This window comes from Blastocystis hominis (genome assembly GCF_000151665.1).
Source record: "Blastocystis hominis, Singapore isolate B (sub-type 7) whole genome shotgun sequence assembly, scaffold_0".
In the NCBI taxonomy this organism is placed as follows: domain Eukaryota; class Bigyra; order Opalinata; family Blastocystidae; genus Blastocystis; species Blastocystis hominis.
The window spans coordinates 291,687-311,638 of record NW_013171815.1 but is presented as its reverse complement, the minus strand read 5'-3'; the positions used below and the strand labels follow the sequence as shown (position 1 = coordinate 311,638).

The 19,952-nt window shown below is 48.0% G+C and overlaps 7 protein-coding genes; 3 read left to right on the top strand and 4 right to left on the bottom strand.

Annotated features, from left to right (window-relative positions):
- Positions 1-13: 13 nt before the first annotated feature.
- Positions 14-2,373, bottom strand: GSBLH_T00000082001 (uncharacterized protein; the record flags this gene model as incomplete). XM_013038226.1 has 2 exons in its annotated part: positions 14-228; positions 262-2,373. 2 exons carry the CDS (start codon positions 2,371-2,373, stop codon positions 25-27), a joined length of 2,316 nt encoding a protein of 771 aa, XP_012893680.1. The 3' UTR covers positions 14-24.
- A 1,086-nt stretch (positions 2,374-3,459) lies between these two features.
- Positions 3,460-4,032, top strand: GSBLH_T00000081001 (uncharacterized protein; the record flags this gene model as incomplete). Its single annotated transcript, XM_013038225.1, has 1 exon — positions 3,460-4,032. The coding sequence occupies one exon, from the start codon at positions 3,460-3,462 to the stop codon at positions 4,030-4,032; it is 573 nt and encodes a 190-aa protein (XP_012893679.1).
- A 1,121-nt stretch (positions 4,033-5,153) lies between these two features.
- Positions 5,154-5,669, bottom strand: GSBLH_T00006018001 (uncharacterized protein; the record flags this gene model as incomplete). The annotated part of the gene is made up of 3 exons (XM_013038224.1): positions 5,154-5,436; positions 5,465-5,566; positions 5,596-5,669. The coding sequence occupies 3 exons, from the start codon at positions 5,667-5,669 to the stop codon at positions 5,154-5,156; spliced, it is 459 nt and encodes a 152-aa protein (XP_012893678.1).
- A 348-nt stretch (positions 5,670-6,017) lies between these two features.
- On the bottom strand, positions 6,018-6,759 carry GSBLH_T00000080001 (uncharacterized protein). XM_013038223.1 has 3 exons: positions 6,527-6,759; positions 6,245-6,494; positions 6,018-6,211 (listed from the first exon to the last, which is right to left on the bottom strand). The coding sequence occupies exons 1-3, from the start codon at positions 6,618-6,620 to the stop codon at positions 6,052-6,054; spliced, it is 504 nt and encodes a 167-aa protein (XP_012893677.1). The 5' UTR covers positions 6,621-6,759; the 3' UTR covers positions 6,018-6,051.
- Positions 6,760-7,367: 608 nt separating this feature from the next.
- GSBLH_T00000079001 (uncharacterized protein) lies at positions 7,368-10,619 on the top strand (the record flags this gene model as incomplete). XM_013038222.1 has 4 exons in its annotated part: positions 7,368-7,471; positions 7,502-7,655; positions 7,690-7,802; positions 7,835-10,619. The coding sequence occupies 4 exons, from the start codon at positions 7,368-7,370 to the stop codon at positions 10,602-10,604; spliced, it is 3,141 nt and encodes a 1,046-aa protein (XP_012893676.1). The 3' UTR covers positions 10,605-10,619.
- A 3,995-nt stretch (positions 10,620-14,614) lies between these two features.
- GSBLH_T00000078001 (uncharacterized protein) lies at positions 14,615-16,596 on the bottom strand (the record flags this gene model as incomplete). The annotated part of the gene is made up of 5 exons (XM_013038221.1): positions 14,615-15,560; positions 15,591-15,691; positions 15,721-15,834; positions 15,865-15,967; positions 15,998-16,596. The coding sequence occupies 5 exons, from the start codon at positions 16,594-16,596 to the stop codon at positions 14,615-14,617; spliced, it is 1,863 nt and encodes a 620-aa protein (XP_012893675.1).
- Positions 16,597-17,452: 856 nt separating this feature from the next.
- Positions 17,453-18,470, top strand: GSBLH_T00000077001 (uncharacterized protein; the record flags this gene model as incomplete). Its single annotated transcript, XM_013038220.1, has 2 exons — positions 17,453-18,200; positions 18,232-18,470. The coding sequence occupies 2 exons, from the start codon at positions 17,453-17,455 to the stop codon at positions 18,468-18,470; spliced, it is 987 nt and encodes a 328-aa protein (XP_012893674.1).
- Between the last annotated feature and the right edge of the window lie 1,482 nt (positions 18,471-19,952).

Here is a 19,952-nt window from a genome sequence, read left to right as displayed (position 1 = left end):
TGTGTAACAAACATTTCAACCCGATCATTTAAGCATCCACTTCAACACAATAATCACAACAACCACTAACAGACCAAACATAGAAATCATCTTTGACGTTTCAATCTCCATTCCTCCCACAATGAGCTTCCGCTTCACATCATCGATTTCTTTCTCCGCCTGGCTCTCCGCAGCCTTCTCCGCGGCCTTCTTCGCCTCTCTAAGCAGAGCACAGTACGAGCACTCGTTCTACGCGTCAACCCTCCCTCTCTCTCTCCCTACCGAATCGCTGAGCGCCTTGGTAATCGGCGTCTTGCACTTGGGACACGCGCGATTGTCCATCTTCAGACCCTTCTTCTCCTTGCCCTTCAGGATATCCTCGCCCTGCAGCAGCGAGGACACCAAACGCATGTAGGTCGTGAGCGACGTGTCGTCGTTCGCCTTCTTCTCCAGCTTGCTGAGCTCTTCCTTGTGAGCCGACTCCGACTCGCTCAGCTGCGCTTCCAGCTCCGAAACCTTCTTCTCGAACTTCGATTTCTGGTCGGTCGCCGTTTGCTGAGCCTTCTTGCTGCTCTCCAGCTCCTTCTTCTTGGTGTCCAGCTCCTTCTTGCTGCTCTCCAGCTCCTTCTTCTTCGACTCCAGTTCCTTCTTGCTCGAATCCAATTCCTTCTTGTTCGATTCCAGTTCCTTCTTCTTTGAATCCAATTCCTTCTTGTTCGACTCCAGCTCCTTCTTGCTGCTCTCCGCGGCCGATTTCTGCTCCTTCAAGTCCTTCTCCAGCGCAGCCAGCTTCTCCTGCAGCGACGCGATCTCCTTCTTGTCCGCCTCGCCGGCCGACTTCAACGCCTCCAGCTGCTTGGTGGCCATCGTGGAGGCTTCCGCGGCCTCCTTGATCACCTTCAGCTCTTTCTTGGTCTCTTCCAGCTCCTTCTCCACAGCGAACTTCGAGCTGTTCAACGCGTTCGAAGCCTCCTCCGCCGCGCTGCGAGCCGCGTCGAGATCCTTCTTCAGCTCTTCGATCTCCTTCTTGTGCGCGGCTTCGTTCGCCTCCTTTTCTTTGCTGGTGCTGGAGGAAAGAGCCGAGGAAGCCTGCTTGGCGGCCTCCAGCTCCTTCTTCAACGTCTCGATTTCGCTCTTGGAAGCTTCCAGCTCCTTCTTCGCTTCTTCCGTGGCGTTCTTCGAAGTCTCCAGTCGCTTCTTTAACTCCTCCGTGACGTTCTGCGACACGGTTAATTTCTTCTCCGCGGTTTCTGTGGCGCTCTTTGCAGCCTCCAGCTCCTTCTTCACTTCTTCCGTGGCAGTCTTCGAAGCTTCCAGCTCCTTCTTTGTCTCTTCGGTTTCCTTCTTTGCGGCTTCCAACGCCTTCTTGGCCTCTTCAGCAGTCTTTAATGTCTCTTCAATGGTTTTCTTTGTAGCCTCCAGATCCTTCGTTGAATCCTCAGAAGCCTTCTTTGACGATTCCACCTCCTTCTTGGCCTCTTCAGCAGCCTTCTGCGCAGCCTCCAGCTCCTTCTTCACTTCTTCAACAGCCTTCTTCGCAGCCTCCAGTTCCTTCTTGGCCTCTTCAGCAGCCTCCAGCTCCTTCTGCGCTTCTTCAGCAGCCTTCTTCGCAGCTTCCAGTTCCTTCTTGGCCTCCTCCGTCGTTCTCTTTGAGGCATCCAGCTGCTTCTTCACTTCCTCCGTCTCCTGATTCGCCATCTCCAATCGCTTCTTCATCTCGTCGATCACATTCTTCGAGATCTCCGATTTCTTCTCAGCCATCGTAGCAGCCTTCTTCGCGGCCTCCAGCTCCTTCTTCACCTCTTCCGTAGCACTCTTGGCAGCCTCCTCCTCCTTCTTGGCAGCCTCCTCCTCCTTCTTCGAAGCTTCCACTTCCTTCTTGGCAGCCTCCACTTCCTTCTTTACAGCCTCTACTTCCTTCTTCGAAGCTTCCACCTCCTTCTTCGCAGCTTCAGCAGCCTTCTTCGCAGCCTCCAATTCCTTCTTCAGATTCTCGTTATCATGAGCAATGCCCTCCGCATCCACCTGGTTGACACGCAGCTCAGACAACTCCTGCTCCTTCTGCTTCAGATTCTCCAACGAGTGGCGGAGCGACTCCTCCTTCTCAGCGCTGAGCTTCTTCGCAGATTCCAGCATCATCTTCAGTTCGTTAATCTCTTTCAGATTCTCCTGAAGCTTTTGAATCTCCTCCGTCATGCTCGCGTTCTTTTCCTTCTCCTGGGCGAGCTCCGCCTCCTTCTCCTTCATGTCTTTCTCCAACTTCTCGGCCTGCGCAGAGAGCTCGTCGTAGTGGCTCTGACTGGCAACCAGAGCAGCAATCTCCTCCTGAAGCTTTCTCACACGCTCGCTCTCGACCTTGATTGCGGCCTCCTTCTCCTCAATAGACTTCTTCATGGACTGGTCGCCACTCTTAAGCTGTTTGGCTTCCTCCTGCACGCTGCGCAAACGGTCCATGAGTTTCTTGTTGAACTCCTGAAGCTCTGTGTACTTCTTCTGCCAGTCCACCTCACCCTTCTTGGGGTCCAGTTCTCGCAACTGGAACTTGCTCGAAATGATGCCCAGGACCTTTTGAACACTCTCCTTTTCCTCCTGGTTGCTGATCTTGTTCAAGACAGCCTCGCACAGACTATCGATGGAAGACTTGTCCTCGGATTCCTTCTATATCCTTAGGGGAGACACGCATAACTTACAGCATTCAGTGCCTGAGTTTGGCGAGTCATAGCACCCTTGGAATCTTCCAGGGAAGTCGACAAGGCATCGCCAATACTGCTGGGCTTAGATGGTCCCTTTCCACTCATGATTCTATGTTATTCAAGAAAAATACTGCTTTTCATTCACAAACGGTCAATGAAACTCCCACTCACTGTTCTTACCTAGTAATATGCTGTCCCGTGGTATACTGGGATTGCGGAGGGTGCCATTATCTACTTGTCTCGCCCGTACTCATGCTTCAGCTACTCAGTTCGATGCGTTTTCTTCCACAAAAGCCATTTCGAATCTCCGCTTTAAGTACATGATGGAGCAATGCGGAATGAACCCAGTACTCACCATTTACCTTTTCTAAGATAGTATGCAAAGAGTAAGCTCATAGTCGCTCTCTCTGGAGGTCCGGATAGCATGGCACTATTATCTCTCCTGAAAGATTGGACCGACATTTCGCGATTAGTTGCCGTGACTATTGACCATGGTTTTCGAGAAGGTAGAGTTGTAGTAGTGCAATTATCAGCAGAGAGTGCAAGGGAAGCGGCTCAAGTCCATGAGTGGGTCAATAGAATGGGTATAGCGCATGTTACTAAGAAGATTGATTGGGTTTGTGCTCATTAGTGATTTTTATTCTAGTCGGCACTGCCTCAACAACAACATTTGGAAAAGGAGGGGAGAGAGCAACGGTACCGTCTCCTGAGGGAGGCATGCTCCGAGCAGCATACTTCAGATGTGTTAGTAGCTCATCATGGCGATGACCAGATTGAAACGTTCTTTATGCGTCTCTTTCGAGGCAGTGGCATTGCGGGTCTTGCTTGCATGAAACAGATCCAAACAATGGACGATGGGACGCGCCGTATTCGACCTCTTCTCTACCAGTCCAAAGCAAGTCTAGAAGCGACTTGCAAAGAGCGAAACGTCCCGTTTGTTTTGGACCCATCCAATCTCGATCTCACCTACGATCGAAACCGAATCCGCTCTGGAGTGCAGCAATTGAAATCGAACGGTTCGTTGCAAGGTCCCATGCTATTGGAGGCAATCGCTTACTTCCAATCTGTACGCTTTTATTGTCGATGCTGTGACCGAATCAGATTCGCGAAGGGATGGAATTGGAGACAAAGCGATACTTCCTCGACTGCTGTCAATACAATGCAGACTTCGGAATCTGCCGATTCAATGCCACCAAACTCGCAGAAGCTCCGCTCCCCTACATCACTTCCGGTTTGTTCTTTCGTGTTTCATTCATTGCAGTGTTGCGGTGGATCTGCGTTGGAATCGGCGGCTCGTCGTCACCTTCGGAGCGAGCGATCCGCAGTGTTGCAGAGACTCTCGTGCGAGACAAGACGCTAAAGAAGCCAATGCAGCTTGCTGGGTGTGTTGTATGTGTGAACGGGTTTTGCGATGTGTAGTTATCCGAAGTGAAGCTGGGAGCATCGGCGTATGCGAAGCGACAGAAAGACTTGCATTGGATTTGCGCGTGTTTGGATCGAAATCAGCTGCCGCAGCGATGCATTGACACGTTTAATGAGGGAATGAGGAGTGAATAGTAGTCGTGCAGTCCCGCTTTCGATGGATCAAAAGGTCTGCTACATCGATCAGTACTGGATTTCGGTTTCGTCAAAGCCTACCCAAGAAAAGGATTGGATGACGATCAAACCGTATCCCTTTATCGACAATCTGAGTCCCAACACGTCCTTTGTAGCTTCCTTCTTATCCGATCCTGTTTGGTTGGTGAATAAAAGTGATGAATAGATGCTGCAAGGGATTCTTTGTCAGAACCGAGGCTTGCTGACGCGAAGAAATCTCTCTGTGCTGATCGCTCGAAGCATTCCGGCAGTGTTTGCAGACATGTGAGAGCGAGGGGATGAATGGATGATGGATAGAAATGGAAAGCGGGAACTGGTGTATTCGAGCGTGCTGAATGTGAATCGCGTCAAGAATCTGTCATTTAGTTTGAAGGCTGTGGCGAAGCCATTGCTTTTGGAGTGTTCTCCGTGGGTTGTGTTTTGAGGTAATATCGTTGTGTTTGTTGCAAGCGACTCTATGCTCATAGGAATTCCATCCATCACAACACTATCTTTGTTTGTTTGTTTGCTTTCTATTTGCTATTTCTCTCAAACACACGAGCACATTCATTTATCACTACTAGCTTTTGTGTTGTAAGAACTCCAATCGTTTCTGTCTCATTTCCTCTGCACTCATCCCTCCTCTGCTTTCTCTATCCCTCACTCCCTTCCTTCATTCCCACATATCTTCCTTCGCATTCCCCACTATCTGTGATCCCGATCCCGATCCCGATCCCGGTCCCGATCCGGCATTTGTCCCAATCGCTGAACTCTCCTTCGGAGGGAAAATAGAGTCGAAGAGGAACATGACCACGCTCACACACACGCTCCACACAATCATAGCCAAACTCTTAAGTCCTTGACCTACCATACTCAGCATGCCGGTGAAGGAGATGGCTGAACCTATCATTTCATGAAGTTCAGGAATATAAATCTACTCATTACAGACTGCTCTGGGATATATACAAAGGCATTCGATTTCTTGAGCACCGAGCCTATGAAACCTTTCTCCATAGCCACCAGGCAGTGCATGGGAATGGCCCAGTTCAGATATCCAAAGACAAATAGATAGCCTGAGAGAATGCCACAGAGATGTCCGATGAAACTGACGCCTGGGATAAGCACGGACATCAGAATGAGGTAGATGATTGCGTACCACTTCCGAGGAACAGAAAACAGACCAAAGATTCTGGGGAAAATACAGGAAAGAAACATACGATAAAGTATCCACATCAATCACATAGGTCATGACAAGAAGAAGAGAAAAAATCACTCCAGAGAATCCCGCAGCAGCTACGTAGAGGAACGAGGAGTTGATCCTACAACACATCTCACGAAGAAACCATACAAGGACAAGAGCTTATAAATAAGGACATAGAGCAACCCGTTGATGATTGTGAATAGAAAAATCACATAAAACATGAAGACGGAGCCATACTTTCTCTCAAGTACAGGATCTTACAATAATAGCACTCTTCATGACATACTGATGTTATAGAACGAGATGAGATTAAACAAGATGTGCAGAAAACCAAGGTGAGCGAATGTTGACAGAAATATCCTCTAGAATCAACTTCCTTTCACAATTCGACATGAATATGGTAGCGCTCCAGAATAAAATATGCACTTAGTACAAATGGTTCATGACCAATAAACAGCTCGATAATAAAGATTATGATACACAGAGCAATAAAGAAGAGTGTACAGGGAGGTACACGCCCCAACGTCTCATTCAGTCGAGAAGCCATAAAAATATAAAACAAACAAGACAAAAAGAGCGTGACCCACAAAACAGACATCTATCTTATTCAGAGGCCTTCTCCGTCTTCTTCTCAGAGTTCTTCTTCTCGAAATACTCCTTCGACTTCGCGAGTCTCTTAGCCTCCAGACGCTGGATGAGATGTCCGTATCTCCATCCGAACTGGCTGGCGAGGTGTCCAGCAGTGATGTAGGCACGATCGGGTCTATTTCCTCACTCCAATGTCCTCTCCACCTACCTCAGGTGAGAAACGCGGTAGGCAGCGGGCACAACCACGCGCTTCTTCTTGTCGTAGGGAGCAGGCACTCCGTCGAAGCACTTCAGATTGCTCATCGCGTTGCCTCCACGAGGGGTCTTGTGGGGAATCATTCCGCGCACAGCACGCTTGAAGATCTCAGAAGGAGCGCTCTGATGGTAGCCACCACGAGCAGGGTTGGTGTTCATCTTCTTACGAAGATAGGCCTCACGGCGCACACGGTTACGCATCACTATTCAATTATCACGGCTCGCTACACTTTACTTCCTCCGGTGATGTTAATGTCCTCGCAGCGGACGCACACAACCTTCTGTCCGGAGAGAAGCTCCTTGGCAACAACAGAAGCAAGACGGCCCATGATATGTCCCTTACAGTCGATAACAACCTCCTTTTCGAACATTTCTCTATACAGCGTAAGTTCACTCATTCAAATCATCTTAGTCCATCCTCAAGCCCATCAGCATAGAAAATCTACATACGTACTAGTGATGTCACACAAATTTCTTGCTGAGTAGGGAATGGACCAGGTTTCATAAAGAATTCATAATTATCAAGCAGTCTGGGAGTTTCACTCACACTGGTCAAACAGCATGCATAGTGTGGATAACTATTCTTGATAATTATATCAACCACGAGTTCCTAAATTGAATGAACACATACACTCCTTCCTAGTTTCTTTGAATTTTAGTTTTTAGAACACCATTGAAATACCGTCTGTACTGAGTGGAGTATGGAAATGAGGCGTCTCTGTACAGAGTATTCTCATTCTCGAATTTGGTTATTCTCAAATAATAGAATAAATAGACCTCAAAAAGCAAACTTTCGATTTCACTCTTCCCTTCTGTCACTCGGCACTCTTTAAATTCGTATTTTACATATTCATAATTGTTTTTATTTAATATGCATCTTCTAGATCCCTCAAAATAGAGATGATTCGCATCTGATTGGACGCACAAGTTTGCCAAATTGGTGCGTATACAGCTGATTGTATGGTTCATTTTTTTTATCAAGTCGGAAACGATGGACAATACTACCCTTATAGGTTTTGTGTTAGTGAATTGTTTTATCCATAGTTCCTGGATTACAGAACACTACAGCCCCTGCCATGCTTGATTCCTTTACTGATGTGATCTACGTGGGCAGTGCTGTTATGTTTATCTTTTCTATTTTGGGGCTTGGACAGCAGGAAACTGCTAGAGCTGGTAATTGGTATGTTTGAATGAGGGTTCTAATGACTAGGTTTGGTATTATCGGTATGCTGGCTTGTGCCGTTATGCAGTACATTCGTACCGGAATTATTAGCGAGCTTGCCGATTGGGGTGATTTGGTGAATAATGGCCAGGCTTGGTGGGCTCCTCCAATTTTTACGGTGATCGGTCTCGCAATCGGTATCGTAGGACCTGCTACTTGCTCGTTATTATTGGTAGTTCATCGCTTGCCGTGTTGCCATGACTGGAATGCCTCAGATGGTCGGTCTCCTTAATGCTTTTGGAGGTCTGGCTGCTGCTTTGGAAGGCCTTGCTCTGCTCTTCTCTCCCAAGTAAGCCTCCTTCTCGGATTGGTTATGAATAGCGCTCTCACATTCCTGAGCCCTGCTTACCGCAGTTCGGAGGCTGTGATTCAGATCGTTTTCATGGAGCTCGGTATCTTTATCGGTATCGTCACTTTCGTCGGTTCAGTTGCCGCTTGCTACAAGCTGGACGGAAAGCTGAAGACTCCTCATTTCAACGGCTTCGCCGTTGTGAACGCCATCCTGATGATCATTTCGATCGTCCTCATGGTTCTGGGAGGTCTCACTGCCTTTTTTGATAAGGAGGTTCGTGACTTCTTCCCTCCCGTGATGGACCTTTCCTGGGGATGGGTGTTCAACATTATTTTGGTTGTTGTTGCTGGAATCTATGGTTATTGCTTTGTCCTTCCTATTGGAGGTGCTGATATGCCTGTGGTTATTTCTGTGCTGAACGCTTTCTCCGGAATCAGTGGATGCACTGCCGGATTCATGCTGCAGGATAACCTGCTGATTATTACTGGAGCCATCGTCGCTTCCAGCGGAGCCATTCTGTCCTACATCATGTGTCTGTCCATGAACCGTTCTCTGATGAGCGTGCTCGCCGGAGGATTCGGAGAGGGTTCCTCCAAGGCCCCCGCCAAGAAGGAGGGCAAGTCGGAGCCCGAGAAGCCCCACTTCCCCATCAAGCCCGAGGCGGTTGCCGAGAAGCTGATGGACGCCAAGAGAGTTTTGATCGTCCCTGGATACGGAATGGCCGTGGGCCACGCGCAGCACGCCGTGGCCGAAATGACCAACATTCTGATCAGCGTCGGAAAGAGAGTGGAGTTCGGAATCCACCCCGTGGCGGGTCGTCTGCCCGGCCACATGAACGTGCTGCTCGCCGAGGCCAACGTCCCTTACAACATCGTGCACTCGATGGAGGAGGTGAACCCGACGATGAAAGAGAACGACATCACGCTGGTCATTGGTGCCAACGATACGGTGAACCCTGCTGCCGAAAACGATCCCACCTCCGCCATTGCCGGAATGCCCGTGATCCGCGTGTGGGAGTCGCGCCAGGTGGTCGTGTTCAAGCGATCCATGGGAAAGGGTTATTCGGACGTCGAGAATCCGCTGTTCTTCTTCGAGAACACCAACATGTGCTTCGGTGATGCCAAGCAGACCGTGGAGGCCATCGTGACCGAGCTGAAGGAGAAGACCAAGAACGCGGAGAAGATTTCGGCCGATGCGGTCGCTGCTGCCATGCAGCAGGAGGAGGAGTTCGACTTCAAGGCGTACGAAACGAAGATGACCGTGGGTATTCCGAAGGAGGTCGGCGAGGAAGAGACCCGTGTGGCTATGACTCCCAACGCTGCCATCAACCTGCGGAAGATGGGCTTCAAGGTGGTGATCGAGGAGGGCGCCGGTGAGGGCTCGATGTTCACTCGCGAGGAGTACGAGAAGGTCGGTGTGGAGATTGTGTCTGCCGAGGAAGTGTTCTCCATGTCGGATGTGATCGTGAAGCTGAACGAGCCTCTCCCCAATGAGATTAAGATGCTGCGAGAAGGCCAGGTTCTGGTCTCCTACGCTTCGCCCGCTCAGAATCCTGATATGCTGAAGGCTGTCGCCGATAAGAACGTGCAGTGGCTCGCTATGGATAGCGTTCCTCGTACCACGACCGCTCAGAAGCTCGACTCGCTGTCCTCGATGGGAAAGATCGCTGGTTACCGTGCCGTGATCGAGGCCTGCTCCGCCTACCAGGGCTTCTTCGCCCCTCAGATCACTGCTGCCGGAAAGTTCGATCCCTGCAAGATGCTGATTATTGGTGCTGGTGTCGCTGGACTGGAGGCGATCGGCGCTGCCAAGGCGCTGGGAGCCGATGTGCGCTGCTTCGATACCCGTTCGGTGTGCCGAGAGCAGGTGGAGTCGATGGGTGGAACCTTCCTGGACCTGAAGGTGGCCTCGACCGAGTCTGGAGAAGGCAAGGGAGGATACGCCAAGGTGATGAGTAAGGAGTACATCGATGCCGAGATGGCTCTGTTCCTGGCCCAGGCCAAGGAGTGCAATGTGATCATTTCCACCGCTGCCATTCCGGGTAAGCGCGCGCCCATTCTGCTGAAGCGGGAGCACGTGGAGGCCATGAAGACGGGCTCTGTGATCGTGGATCTGGCTGCCCGCACTGGCGGAAACTGCGAGCTGACGCAGCCCGGCGAAGTGGTCGTGCACAAGGGCGTGACCATCATCGGATACAAGCAGCTGCCCTGCCGCATGTCGCGTATCGCCTCGGAGATGTACGCGAACAACATCTTCCGTCTGCTGGAGCACATGGGCAAGGCGCAGGACTTCAAGATCGACGTTTCCGATGACATCATTCGCTCGATGCTGGTCTGCAACGGCGGCGCGGTCACCTATCCGCCCAAGGACGTCAGCGCCCCGCCTCCAAGCAAGCCCATCGTCAAGAAGACCACCAAGTCGGTGGCGGTGCTGCCTCAGCAGTCGCTCTCGGACAACGCGCGCCGCGCCATTGCGGTCATCGCCATGTTCGTTGTGCTGGTGGTGGTGGGATTCTTCCTGCCTCCGACCTTCACTTCCCAGTTGATGGTGTTCGCTCTGGCCTGCGTAGTTGGTTACAACTCCATCTGGAACGTCACGTCCTCGCTGCACACTCCTCTGATGTCCGTGACGAACGCTATTTCTGGAGTGGTCATTTTGGGAGCTCTGTTCCAGGCCATCGATCCTTTTGACTCGATTTCCTTCTGGATTTCTCTGGTTGCTATTTTATTCTCCGCCATTAACATTGGTGGTGGATTCTATATCACTCGTCGCATGCTCGACATGTTCAAGAAGATGTAGTTCGTTTGTTTCGTTGCGTTGCTTGTTCCAAACACAAATGAAATGGTCGTGAGAGACGAGAGGTGGGAGGATGGATTGCTGCTCTCGTGAAGGATGAAATAACAACAAACAGGGAACGGAAGAGAGATAAAACTAGGGAGAAACTTGGAGATCACTTCATCGTCTGTCTGGATTTGCGGACGCGAAGAAGGAACGTCTATCGAAAATGACCAAAAACACAAACAGAGCGCTACGCGAATAGATGTGCTTATAAGGGCAAGAAATGCCACTTTTGCAATACCCTGCACTGAAATTACGACAAATGGGAGTGGTGGCAGGGACCTGCGTTTACATGGCTTTTCATGATGCTACCTTCTCATGACGATAGTTGCACTTTTCATTTGAACATCGTCCATTTTGATAAAATGTACACAACGGAACCAAGTCCGGAATCATTGTGTGGTTTAAGGTACAAGCCTCATTCGTACAGCACCCCTATCATTGCAAACACACACTTTCCTATTACTTTTAGAAAGGATGGGCAAATTCGGACCAAATTGCGATCGTGTCTATTTGGACAGTGCTCGTTCGAGCACGTTCCGTACTTACAATACTGGAGACAAACCGAGTCAGACTTCGGTTTCACACTTTTCACTACCACATCCATTTTGAATCCATTCACTCTATATTGTTCCCCGTTGATTCTTACGATTTCGGACTTTGTGTTCTCGGCGTTTTTCACGCCCATCGAACGTTTCTGGTGTTTTATCAACTCTAACTCCTTTTGGAGTTTTTCCATCTCAGGATTTACAAAGGTAGTTCGCGATAATGCCAGTTTTCTTTTGTAAACTATAAATCGTTAAAAGCTGGCCAAACGCGTACCTGACGGGTTAAATCGAACATTTTGACTAACTCCGGATATTTTCTGCCCGTATTTAGTACCTTCCTTCTACGAGTTATTCAATCGGACGATCTCCTCACAAATCGTTTTTGGGGATAAAACGAGTACGGTTTCTAGTTAGCAGACCCATTCGATCCGTACCCGCATCGTTATAAAAACAAACAGAAAACTCCTGGAACGAACTAATGAGTAACGTGCAAAAGAGTGTCACAAAAGGCAGCATCCTATCGAACAGCTCCAAGTCCTCCACCGAAAACAAATTCGGAGCGACTAACGTAGCACAGTTATTCGCATTCATGAGATTGGTGCTCGAGTTGGAGCTAACCAACGCCATGAGTTGCAAAATCCACAGCACTAAATCTTTGGACTGCCGAGGCAGCGAATTCACGATCTGCATGCAGTCCTTGGCGCAGGCACACTTCTCGAACGCCTTCATTTCGACGGAATTCAGCAGCGGAACGGGAAGGGACCGATAGAAAAACTATTTGTAAGCAAACAAAAACAGCGATTCCAAATCGAACCTTGATCAAAAACGTCACCAAGTTCACGTCCGTGATGTTCAAATCGTCGGGAGTCGAGAGACGATCGCTGTTGCTGTCGATGAACTCGATCATTTTCTCGCCTTCGTTCACATTGCAGGAAATCCGGAAGATTCCTTTCTACCCATCAACGCAGCAGCGAAACGATTCAACCGTTTTTAACCCATTCATTTGGATCAGCTTGGCCTTCAGCAGCGCCAAAATCCTGGGAACAGTCAATCCGTTCTCGGTCGTGGAGGGAAGGAAGTACGGATCCACGCCGAAAACTTTCGGGATCGACGAAGCCGAAATATTGATTACGTCGCGTGTGGTGGCAGATTGGAAGAGAATAAGCTTCGACAGATGAACAGAGCGCTAGAAAGAAGGGGGAGCGTCCAAAACGAACCTGGGTGAATGTGATCGAAATTGTAACGGTCGAAGATTTCCCGCGCTTTAAACACACTTCTGGAATTCACTTATAATTATTAAATTCGACCGTCTTGAGAGAGCTCAAGTGTAAAGGCGGTGTCTTCGCGCGAAGGAACGGGTGTGACCAGAATTACCTTTTGGGAAGAGGAGAGGTTCGTCAACGTCACGGTGAGCTCGATTGGCTCATTTAGGTTGATTCGGGATTGCGAGAAAACAAAACTGTGAGGCGAACAAGTAAAATCAGGAGTCTAGGAAGAAAGGAAGGAAGGAAAGAAAACCTTACTTCGGTGTGTCGAAGACGAATCGACTGCATGTACGCGTTGCAAATAGCTATAGGACGCATGTATAAAAAACGTTCGAGCAACTGGGTAATGCCGCTATTCACCAGGCTGTCAAGGGGGTGAGATCCGTATAGGATCCTATGTTCAAAGGGGTGGACGAAACTACATTTCGTAGAGCGATAAAGTGTAAGAATCACAGAGAAGATCGGGAGGAACGCTCGAAACATTCGCATACGATCCAGACGCAACCGTATGAATAGGAGGTTGAGGAATTGAGGAAAATAAACTCGTAACCGAAGAATTGAACTGTTCTTCGGTCATACTTCCAATGTCTGAATCTGTTCGCCATCAAACATACAATATCTTACTAGCTAGCTTCATTGTCTCACTGAGTGTTTGCGACAAATCGTCATATCTATCCGCAAATGATGCTAGCGATCAGTACAGACATAATAAGAAACTACAAGTTCGAACAGCCCGAGAAGTGCAAATAAAGTCAGCTTCATTCAAATTCTCGACAGACAACTCTTCATATCTTCGATAGTAGGGAGCCAGCTGTTTTAAGAAATCCATTTTTTGAATTCGACAAAGAAACATAACGATCTATTCAAAGATGAAACTCCCTATTCCAAGTAGTAGTTGTAGTATTCTTCTTCTTCTTCTTCTTCTTCTTCTTCTGTTTTGCCAATTTTACGAGAAAAATGGAGTGGGAATCAGTGGGGGGAAGCGAAATTGAAGCTTCACTAGGTACAGGACAAAAGTGGTACATGTTCTCTTAGATTCCATCTCAAAATCACTAAATCAAGATGCAAAACAGGAAGGGGATAATCAGGACGAAGATCCCTTCTCTTTTACTTTACCTTCAGGGGAAGTACTTAAAATGGTTCTCCATCCGATCCCTGCGAGTGTGCTCTATCATTCTTTCCATAAAGAGTAGACGGCAGTCGAGGGAATGCACATCCCCTCAGAAAACGACATTATTATTCCTGATCCAAGCTTCGATATACGTGATGTAATGGATTTTAAGCTTCTCTCTTCCCCATCTCCCACGGCTACTGTACAGCCGTCACAACCCGTCTCAGATCGTCAATTTGACTCCATCCAAAAGTTTTTTAGTCCCTCTCTTTCTTGTCTTGACGTTTTTTACACTGTTTTGTATAACTTACTCATAGAAACTTTCCCTAGACCAGTGGAGGGTTCTTTTACGCGAAGGCATTGCCACAGAGGACGCGATTACTTCGATACTTCCGACTCTGCACACTCCCTCGTTTTGCATGGCAGTGGTGGAACGTTTCTATCCGAAATGGAAGAAAGAAAACCGTTCCGATCTCATCAACGAGCTTCATATTCGTGAGACGATCCAACAAACCAATCAAGAACGCGGCCAATGGGCAGCTTCGCTCTTCCACCTCTGGAGAGATTCGTCTCTCGTTTCTCGTTTCCTCCAAGAGTTTTGAACTATTTGTTTCAGTAAACACGCAAGAACAATTTCAACATCGAACTTCCAAACAACTTCACCTGAAGATAGCCACTGCCCGTTTCCTTCAGTCCGTACGACACTAAATACACTCCTTTCTTCAGATTACAACTCAAACTCGTAACGCTCGTCCATTCTTTCAGAGAGGATATCTCCACTGCATTCTGCGCAATCAACTTGCTCTTCGGATTCCCTCTATCATCCAACGAGAACACGGCAATAATCGGCACAGTGCCGATCGACGTTGTGACTTTCGCCGAGAAGAGCATGTCGTTCGTCACAGTCAGACGCGAGCTACAATTCACCGCGTTTTCTTGAGATCTACTAGCACGCCTTTTCGAATCCAGTGCTGCCCAGCACGCTGAGTCCAGTGCACTCCGCATACACATACATAGAAACGGAGTAACTGTACGCGACGTTCTTCGTTAGCTCAGGCAGCGGAGAGTAAATCGTGTTTCGCTCAACCGCAGAGAGCGGAATCGATGCTCGCGCGCTGACTGTGTAGGCTCCATATTCCTTATCGCTGAATCTGCAGTGAAGGACTCCCTGGAGTGATTGAAAGGATATGAAGAAGCCACGAGAGCGTACTCGCCGGGCGGCAATTCGGCTCGGAAAGAACACGAATAGTTTCGGTAGTCGCCGGAGTCTTCGATGATTTGGTCGAAGCGTCCGGCCTCCCAATCGCTTTTCCGAAACAGACACAAATGAATGGAGATTGTTTTGTTTCGCACTGATTCCAAATAGAAAATCACACTGATCGGGTTTGGTAGGGAGAACAAATAAGTAGGATTCCGGTCGTATTTTTGCAAGGAGCGTCTCCCTCCGTTATTGGCTTGGTCCCACGCACCGCCGACTCGCCAGGTGAAGTGATACTGCGGATAGTCGTTCACATGCTTGATTTGTCCCTGAAGCGTGTTTGGATAGCGGAACTGAATGGTGAAGTTGAATCGCTGGTTGTTCTCCGGACCCTCCTTGACGGTCAGCACGATCGCACAGTAAATATGGCGGCCGGGCGGGACGTAAACCTTCGCGAAGTCGTAGGGCGTGTTGGTGAAAATGATCTCTGGTTCGATTCGACGAATCACGTCTGCATTCTTCACAACAAGCCGTGGCTTATCGATTTCGAAGAGCTGCACACTGAGCAGCACGCGGTAGTTTTCATTGCCTAGAAGCTGGAAGTATTGTGTGTAGTGCCGAGAAAGCATCACGTAAACCGGCTGATTGAATTGAGTGGGGTTTGTGAACTCCATTATGTATTGCGGACTTTGGCTCATGTCCTGCGTGTCCGATTCAACTCCCTGATACGTGTTCGTGTATGCTTCGTGGAACGTGCACGACTTCGGCAAGAGATTCGGAGCCCAATTGACGTTACTGGACATCAATCCACCGATCGGCACTCACAAGCCTTTGAAGTATTTCAAGAAGTCACTTAGCTCCATCCAGAACAAACCGTCGTCAAAACTCGGATCAGTCGCACGTCGCATATAATCAGGACACAATTTCTACATCGAATTCTCTTCTCTTCGTGTACTTGCATTGCCGGCGTCCAGCTCTGCCGATCCTGATAGCAGAACCTTCCCTTCCACGATATGGATCCCCACGGATTCCGCAATTGAATCAATCGATGCCCTTCGACTTCCTCCAACTACGTCGCATCGCTTTCAGTTTCGCCTACTCGACACACACAATAGCAATGAGAATTCGCCAATCCCAGCCTTTTCTCATCGGCGTCCGTGAGACCTGGCGAGGTTCCCGCGGTAATGATGCAATCTCCAGCTCTACACTCGATGGAATGATGAAAAAAGCACCTAAAAGCTCGGTAGAGACGCGTCCAGATCTGATTAATACTGCTCTCCTTCTCCTCCTTCAAGTGGATATTCTCTGGAATCCAGCCCGTCAGAATGTACGTGTCCTGGCAGCCATTTCCCCCGCGGTATCCAAAGCCTCCGTGCGCTTTGAGGAAGGCTTTTTCGATGAGGGATGGCCACAATTCGCCATTCTCTCTCGAGAAAGTGCCCACAAGTTTGTGACTGGGCTTGACGAGAATGCGATGATCGACTTCCACACGGCGCGGAATGCCGTTGAAGAAGAGGCGGATGTAGTATTTGCCAAAACGATTGACAGTGGGTCGACTGTTGGCTTGTGGGTAAATAATACCAGAAATCAAGGGTTTTTTAAAGCGAGACTCGTAGAGAGCGCAGGAAATCATAGAAGAAATGATTGTGCAATCATTGACACTGTTCTGCGAATGAATCAAGGAGAAAAAACACACCTGAACCACACAAAAGGGATCCAACGCTCCGTTGATGATACAGACAGAGTCAAAAACGCGATAAGGATCTTCAAAATAACAACCCTTCTGTACAAGATCGGGAGGGAGTTGGTAATTGTAATTATCTTTATACATTGTAGAATCAAAACTCGAAGCGTCCGAATCATTCCAAGGACAGAACGTGATATTATTGATGACCGAGGACCAGCCGATAATCTCGCGCTCACACATCGTCAATTCACGATCAATATAGAATTCTTTTTTGTTGGTAGAGAGGGAAGATGGAGTGCCAACAGAGGTGGAGGACGATGAAGTACTAACAGAGCTTATTGAACCTGGAACTGCAGGTAAAGATGACACAAGCTTCGCAGAATCGATTATCGGTGTAACAGGAGCATTGCTATGCATTCCCTGGGAAGCGGCATCTTCACATCAACGATGGTACAATAACCGACTTGAAGCAGAAGGAAAAATAGGAGATGTGCCCATACGAAGTACCGGTTGGACTACGGGCGAAACTGTATTACCTGACTGAATCATGGTAATCAACTCGTTTCGCTTGTTAACAACATTAACTCTCGATGCCATATACTGCTGAGCTCTACAAATCATGCCTTACTGTTAATTCGCACTTTGTTCTGTCGGATAACCGTATTATCTCGTCCAAAAGGGAAATTTCGTAACCCAAATAGTGAATCTGACTATTGATATCGCCTTTACTCTTTGCAGTTTGGTACTACAACTTATGAATCGATTCGAACTGTACATAATCCATATATAAATTAGCTTGTTTCTCCAATGCCTGTAGTCGTTGTTGCATTTTCCTTGAAGATTAAATTAACAAAAGTGAACAAACTCAACGAATTCGATCACCTATAAGAGTATTTCAATATTGCGAATGTGGAAAGAAAGCTTTATTTATACAAAAGAAGGATCAGAGGAGTTCGGAATATCGGAATTCCAAATTTTGATTGATTGATCATTTTTTGCGATGGAACCTGGGGAAGTGGCTGTAGCCGAAAAAGAGCATCCATTTTATAGATACTATGGTCAGCTCTCTCACCAGCAGAATATGTTACAGGATAGCGTGCGAACTGGAACATACTACAATGCAGTGTGTTACAACGTAAAGGATTTTGAGGGAAAGGTTGTGCTGGATGTGGGCACAGGATCTGGAATACTCTCGCTCTTTGCTGCACAGGCTGGAGCGAAAAAGGTCTACGCTGTTGAGTGCAGTGGTATGGTTCGGTATGCACGTCGGCTGGTGAAGGAGAACGGATATGATGAAATTATCAAAGTGATTTTGGGTAAGGTGGAGGAAGTCGAGCTCCCTGAGAAGGTGGATGTGATTATTTCCGAGCCGATGGGATTCTTCCTCGTTCACGAGCGCATGCTGGAGAGCTACATCACTGCCCGGAACCGTTTCTTGAAACCGGAAGGACAGATGTTCCCGGCAATCGGTGTGATGCACGTTTCGGTCTTTTCTGACGACGGTCTGTACAAAGAAATTAAGGGAAAGTCTAAGTTCTGGAACAATGAAGATTTCTATGGTTTTGACATAACCACCTTGAAGGAAGATGCGCAGCGCGAGGCCTTTAATCAGCCGGTCGTTGGCTACATCCCCGTAGAGACTTTGGTCACGGCGACCACTTGCACGCATCAGATCGACTTCGAGAAGGACAGTCTCGAGTCTCTCTACCACATTCAGATTCCTCTCGAGTTCTGCATTACTGTCACTTGTTTGCCGCTTCCGTTCTGACTCATTCGTAGCTCTTTTGCACGGACTTGCTTGCTGGTTCGACGTGACCTTCAAGGGATCATCCGCCGAAATCGTGCTCTCCACGGCTCCCTATTCCTCGGGAACGCATTGGTATCAGTGCCGATTCTGCTTCGAGCAGCCGATTGCTGTGAACGTGGGGCAGATGGTGAAGGGAATGCTCGATTTGAAAGTGAACGACGACAAGAGCTATGATGTAACCGCGGAGTGTAAGCGAAGGGGGAGAGAGTGAGGCGTAGTGGCGCTGGAAGGAACGACGGTGAAGTCTTCTGGGTTCTATCATCTCCAGGATCAGACGTATTATGTAGGAGAGTAGTAGGAAAGGAGGTTATGGGTAGTACGGAAATCAAGAGTATTGAGGAATTCTTAAATGGTTTGTTGCTTGATAACAGAGTGTTTGTTGGAAAAAAGGAGATTGAAGGCAGGGAATGATTACAAATAGACGGGAGATACGAGACATAGATAAAGATCAGTCGAATGGGTGCATTCATGGCAGCGTTCTTGAATGGAGTGGATATCGATGAATCGCGCTACCAAGTGTTTCCCACAGGAGCAACAGTTATGACTGGAACAATGCCCATTCGTACTCTTTTCCTTGCTAAATTGATTCCAACACGAGGAATGAAAGCAAACTAGGTCCGTAAAGCGTTCGAATTCCTATCCTTCAGCACATTTCACAAAGCTCAACATAATCCACCAGCTTGCTTTCTTGTAGCACAAAGTTGTATCGGTATTCACCACCAATAATGCAACAACAATTGAACTGACACAAAATATACTTCATATACTACTGTTTCACATTGCATCGATCCTTACTTGACAAAAGCTCTCCGTCAAAACTTCATCAAATAGAATATCTCCAGCAACAATCAAATCTATTGGATCTTGAGGAACAGAAAACACTGAATAGGCTGATTCACTCATCAAATCCAATACTCGGAACTCTATATTGTTGCGAGGAGTTTGCTGACACTGCGCATTTTCCTAGAATGTCAACCCCCAACAGTCATGCACGCGTTCAAGTATTAATAGTTCTTCCGTATAATCCGTCGCTATAACCTTTTTGACAAAGAAGCTGAGAAGGATTGACAGAACTCCTGTTCCACTCCCCACTTCCATTATCGTCAGTTCTGATGGATTCTGAATAGTTCGGTTTAGAATCTGATCTAGCAGATACTCTCCTACGAGAATCGATCCGGCCCAGACTTGTTCTCCTGTGTGTTGTACATCTGTCTCGCTTTTTGCTTTTACAATGATTTCTATCAGACTTTCATCATGTTTACTACTAGTTTTTGTATCAAAAGTGAGTTTTATCATCCCCTCTTTCACTTCTTCGCAAAGAGGAGAGCACACGGATTCCTCCTTCTCCATCCTTTCCAACAAACAAATCAAATTACAAAAAATAATCAATTAATCCTTTCCATTCTTCCAGCACATTTCTCGGCACACTCACCTTTTCTCCTTTCCTTCCTGCTTGCTTCCCTTCCAGTTCCTTCAGTTCTTTAAACAGCCCTTCCATTCGACTCAAAATCCCACTCATCGCATCATTCTGCTTCATCATCTCTCTCAATCTTCTTTTCCTCTCCTCTCTCCCCTCCCTTCCACTCCTTCGTTCAATCCTCCGCACCCCCGTCTGCCTCGCTCTCTCCATCCAGCTCATCAGCCCCTCTCTCTGCGCTCCTGTCCCCATCAATCTCTCCGCGTTCCCTGCGAA

What these genes read in the sequence shown, in the direction of transcription:
- GSBLH_T00000080001 (XM_013038223.1), bottom strand. Translation starts at nt 6,620, where the DNA reads ATGGGCCGTCTTGCTTCTGTTGTTGCCAAGGAGCTTCTCTCCGGACAG. An exon ending in CATTAACATCACCGGAGGAA is followed by an intron (nt 6,495 to 6,526) that starts GTAAAGTGTAGC and finishes ATAATTGAATAG; the next exon opens with TGATGCGTAACCGTGTGCGC. An exon ending in TACCGCGTTTCTCACCTGAG is followed by an intron (nt 6,212 to 6,244) that starts GTAGGTGGAGAG and finishes GTGAGGAAATAG; the next exon opens with ACCCGATCGTGCCTACATCA.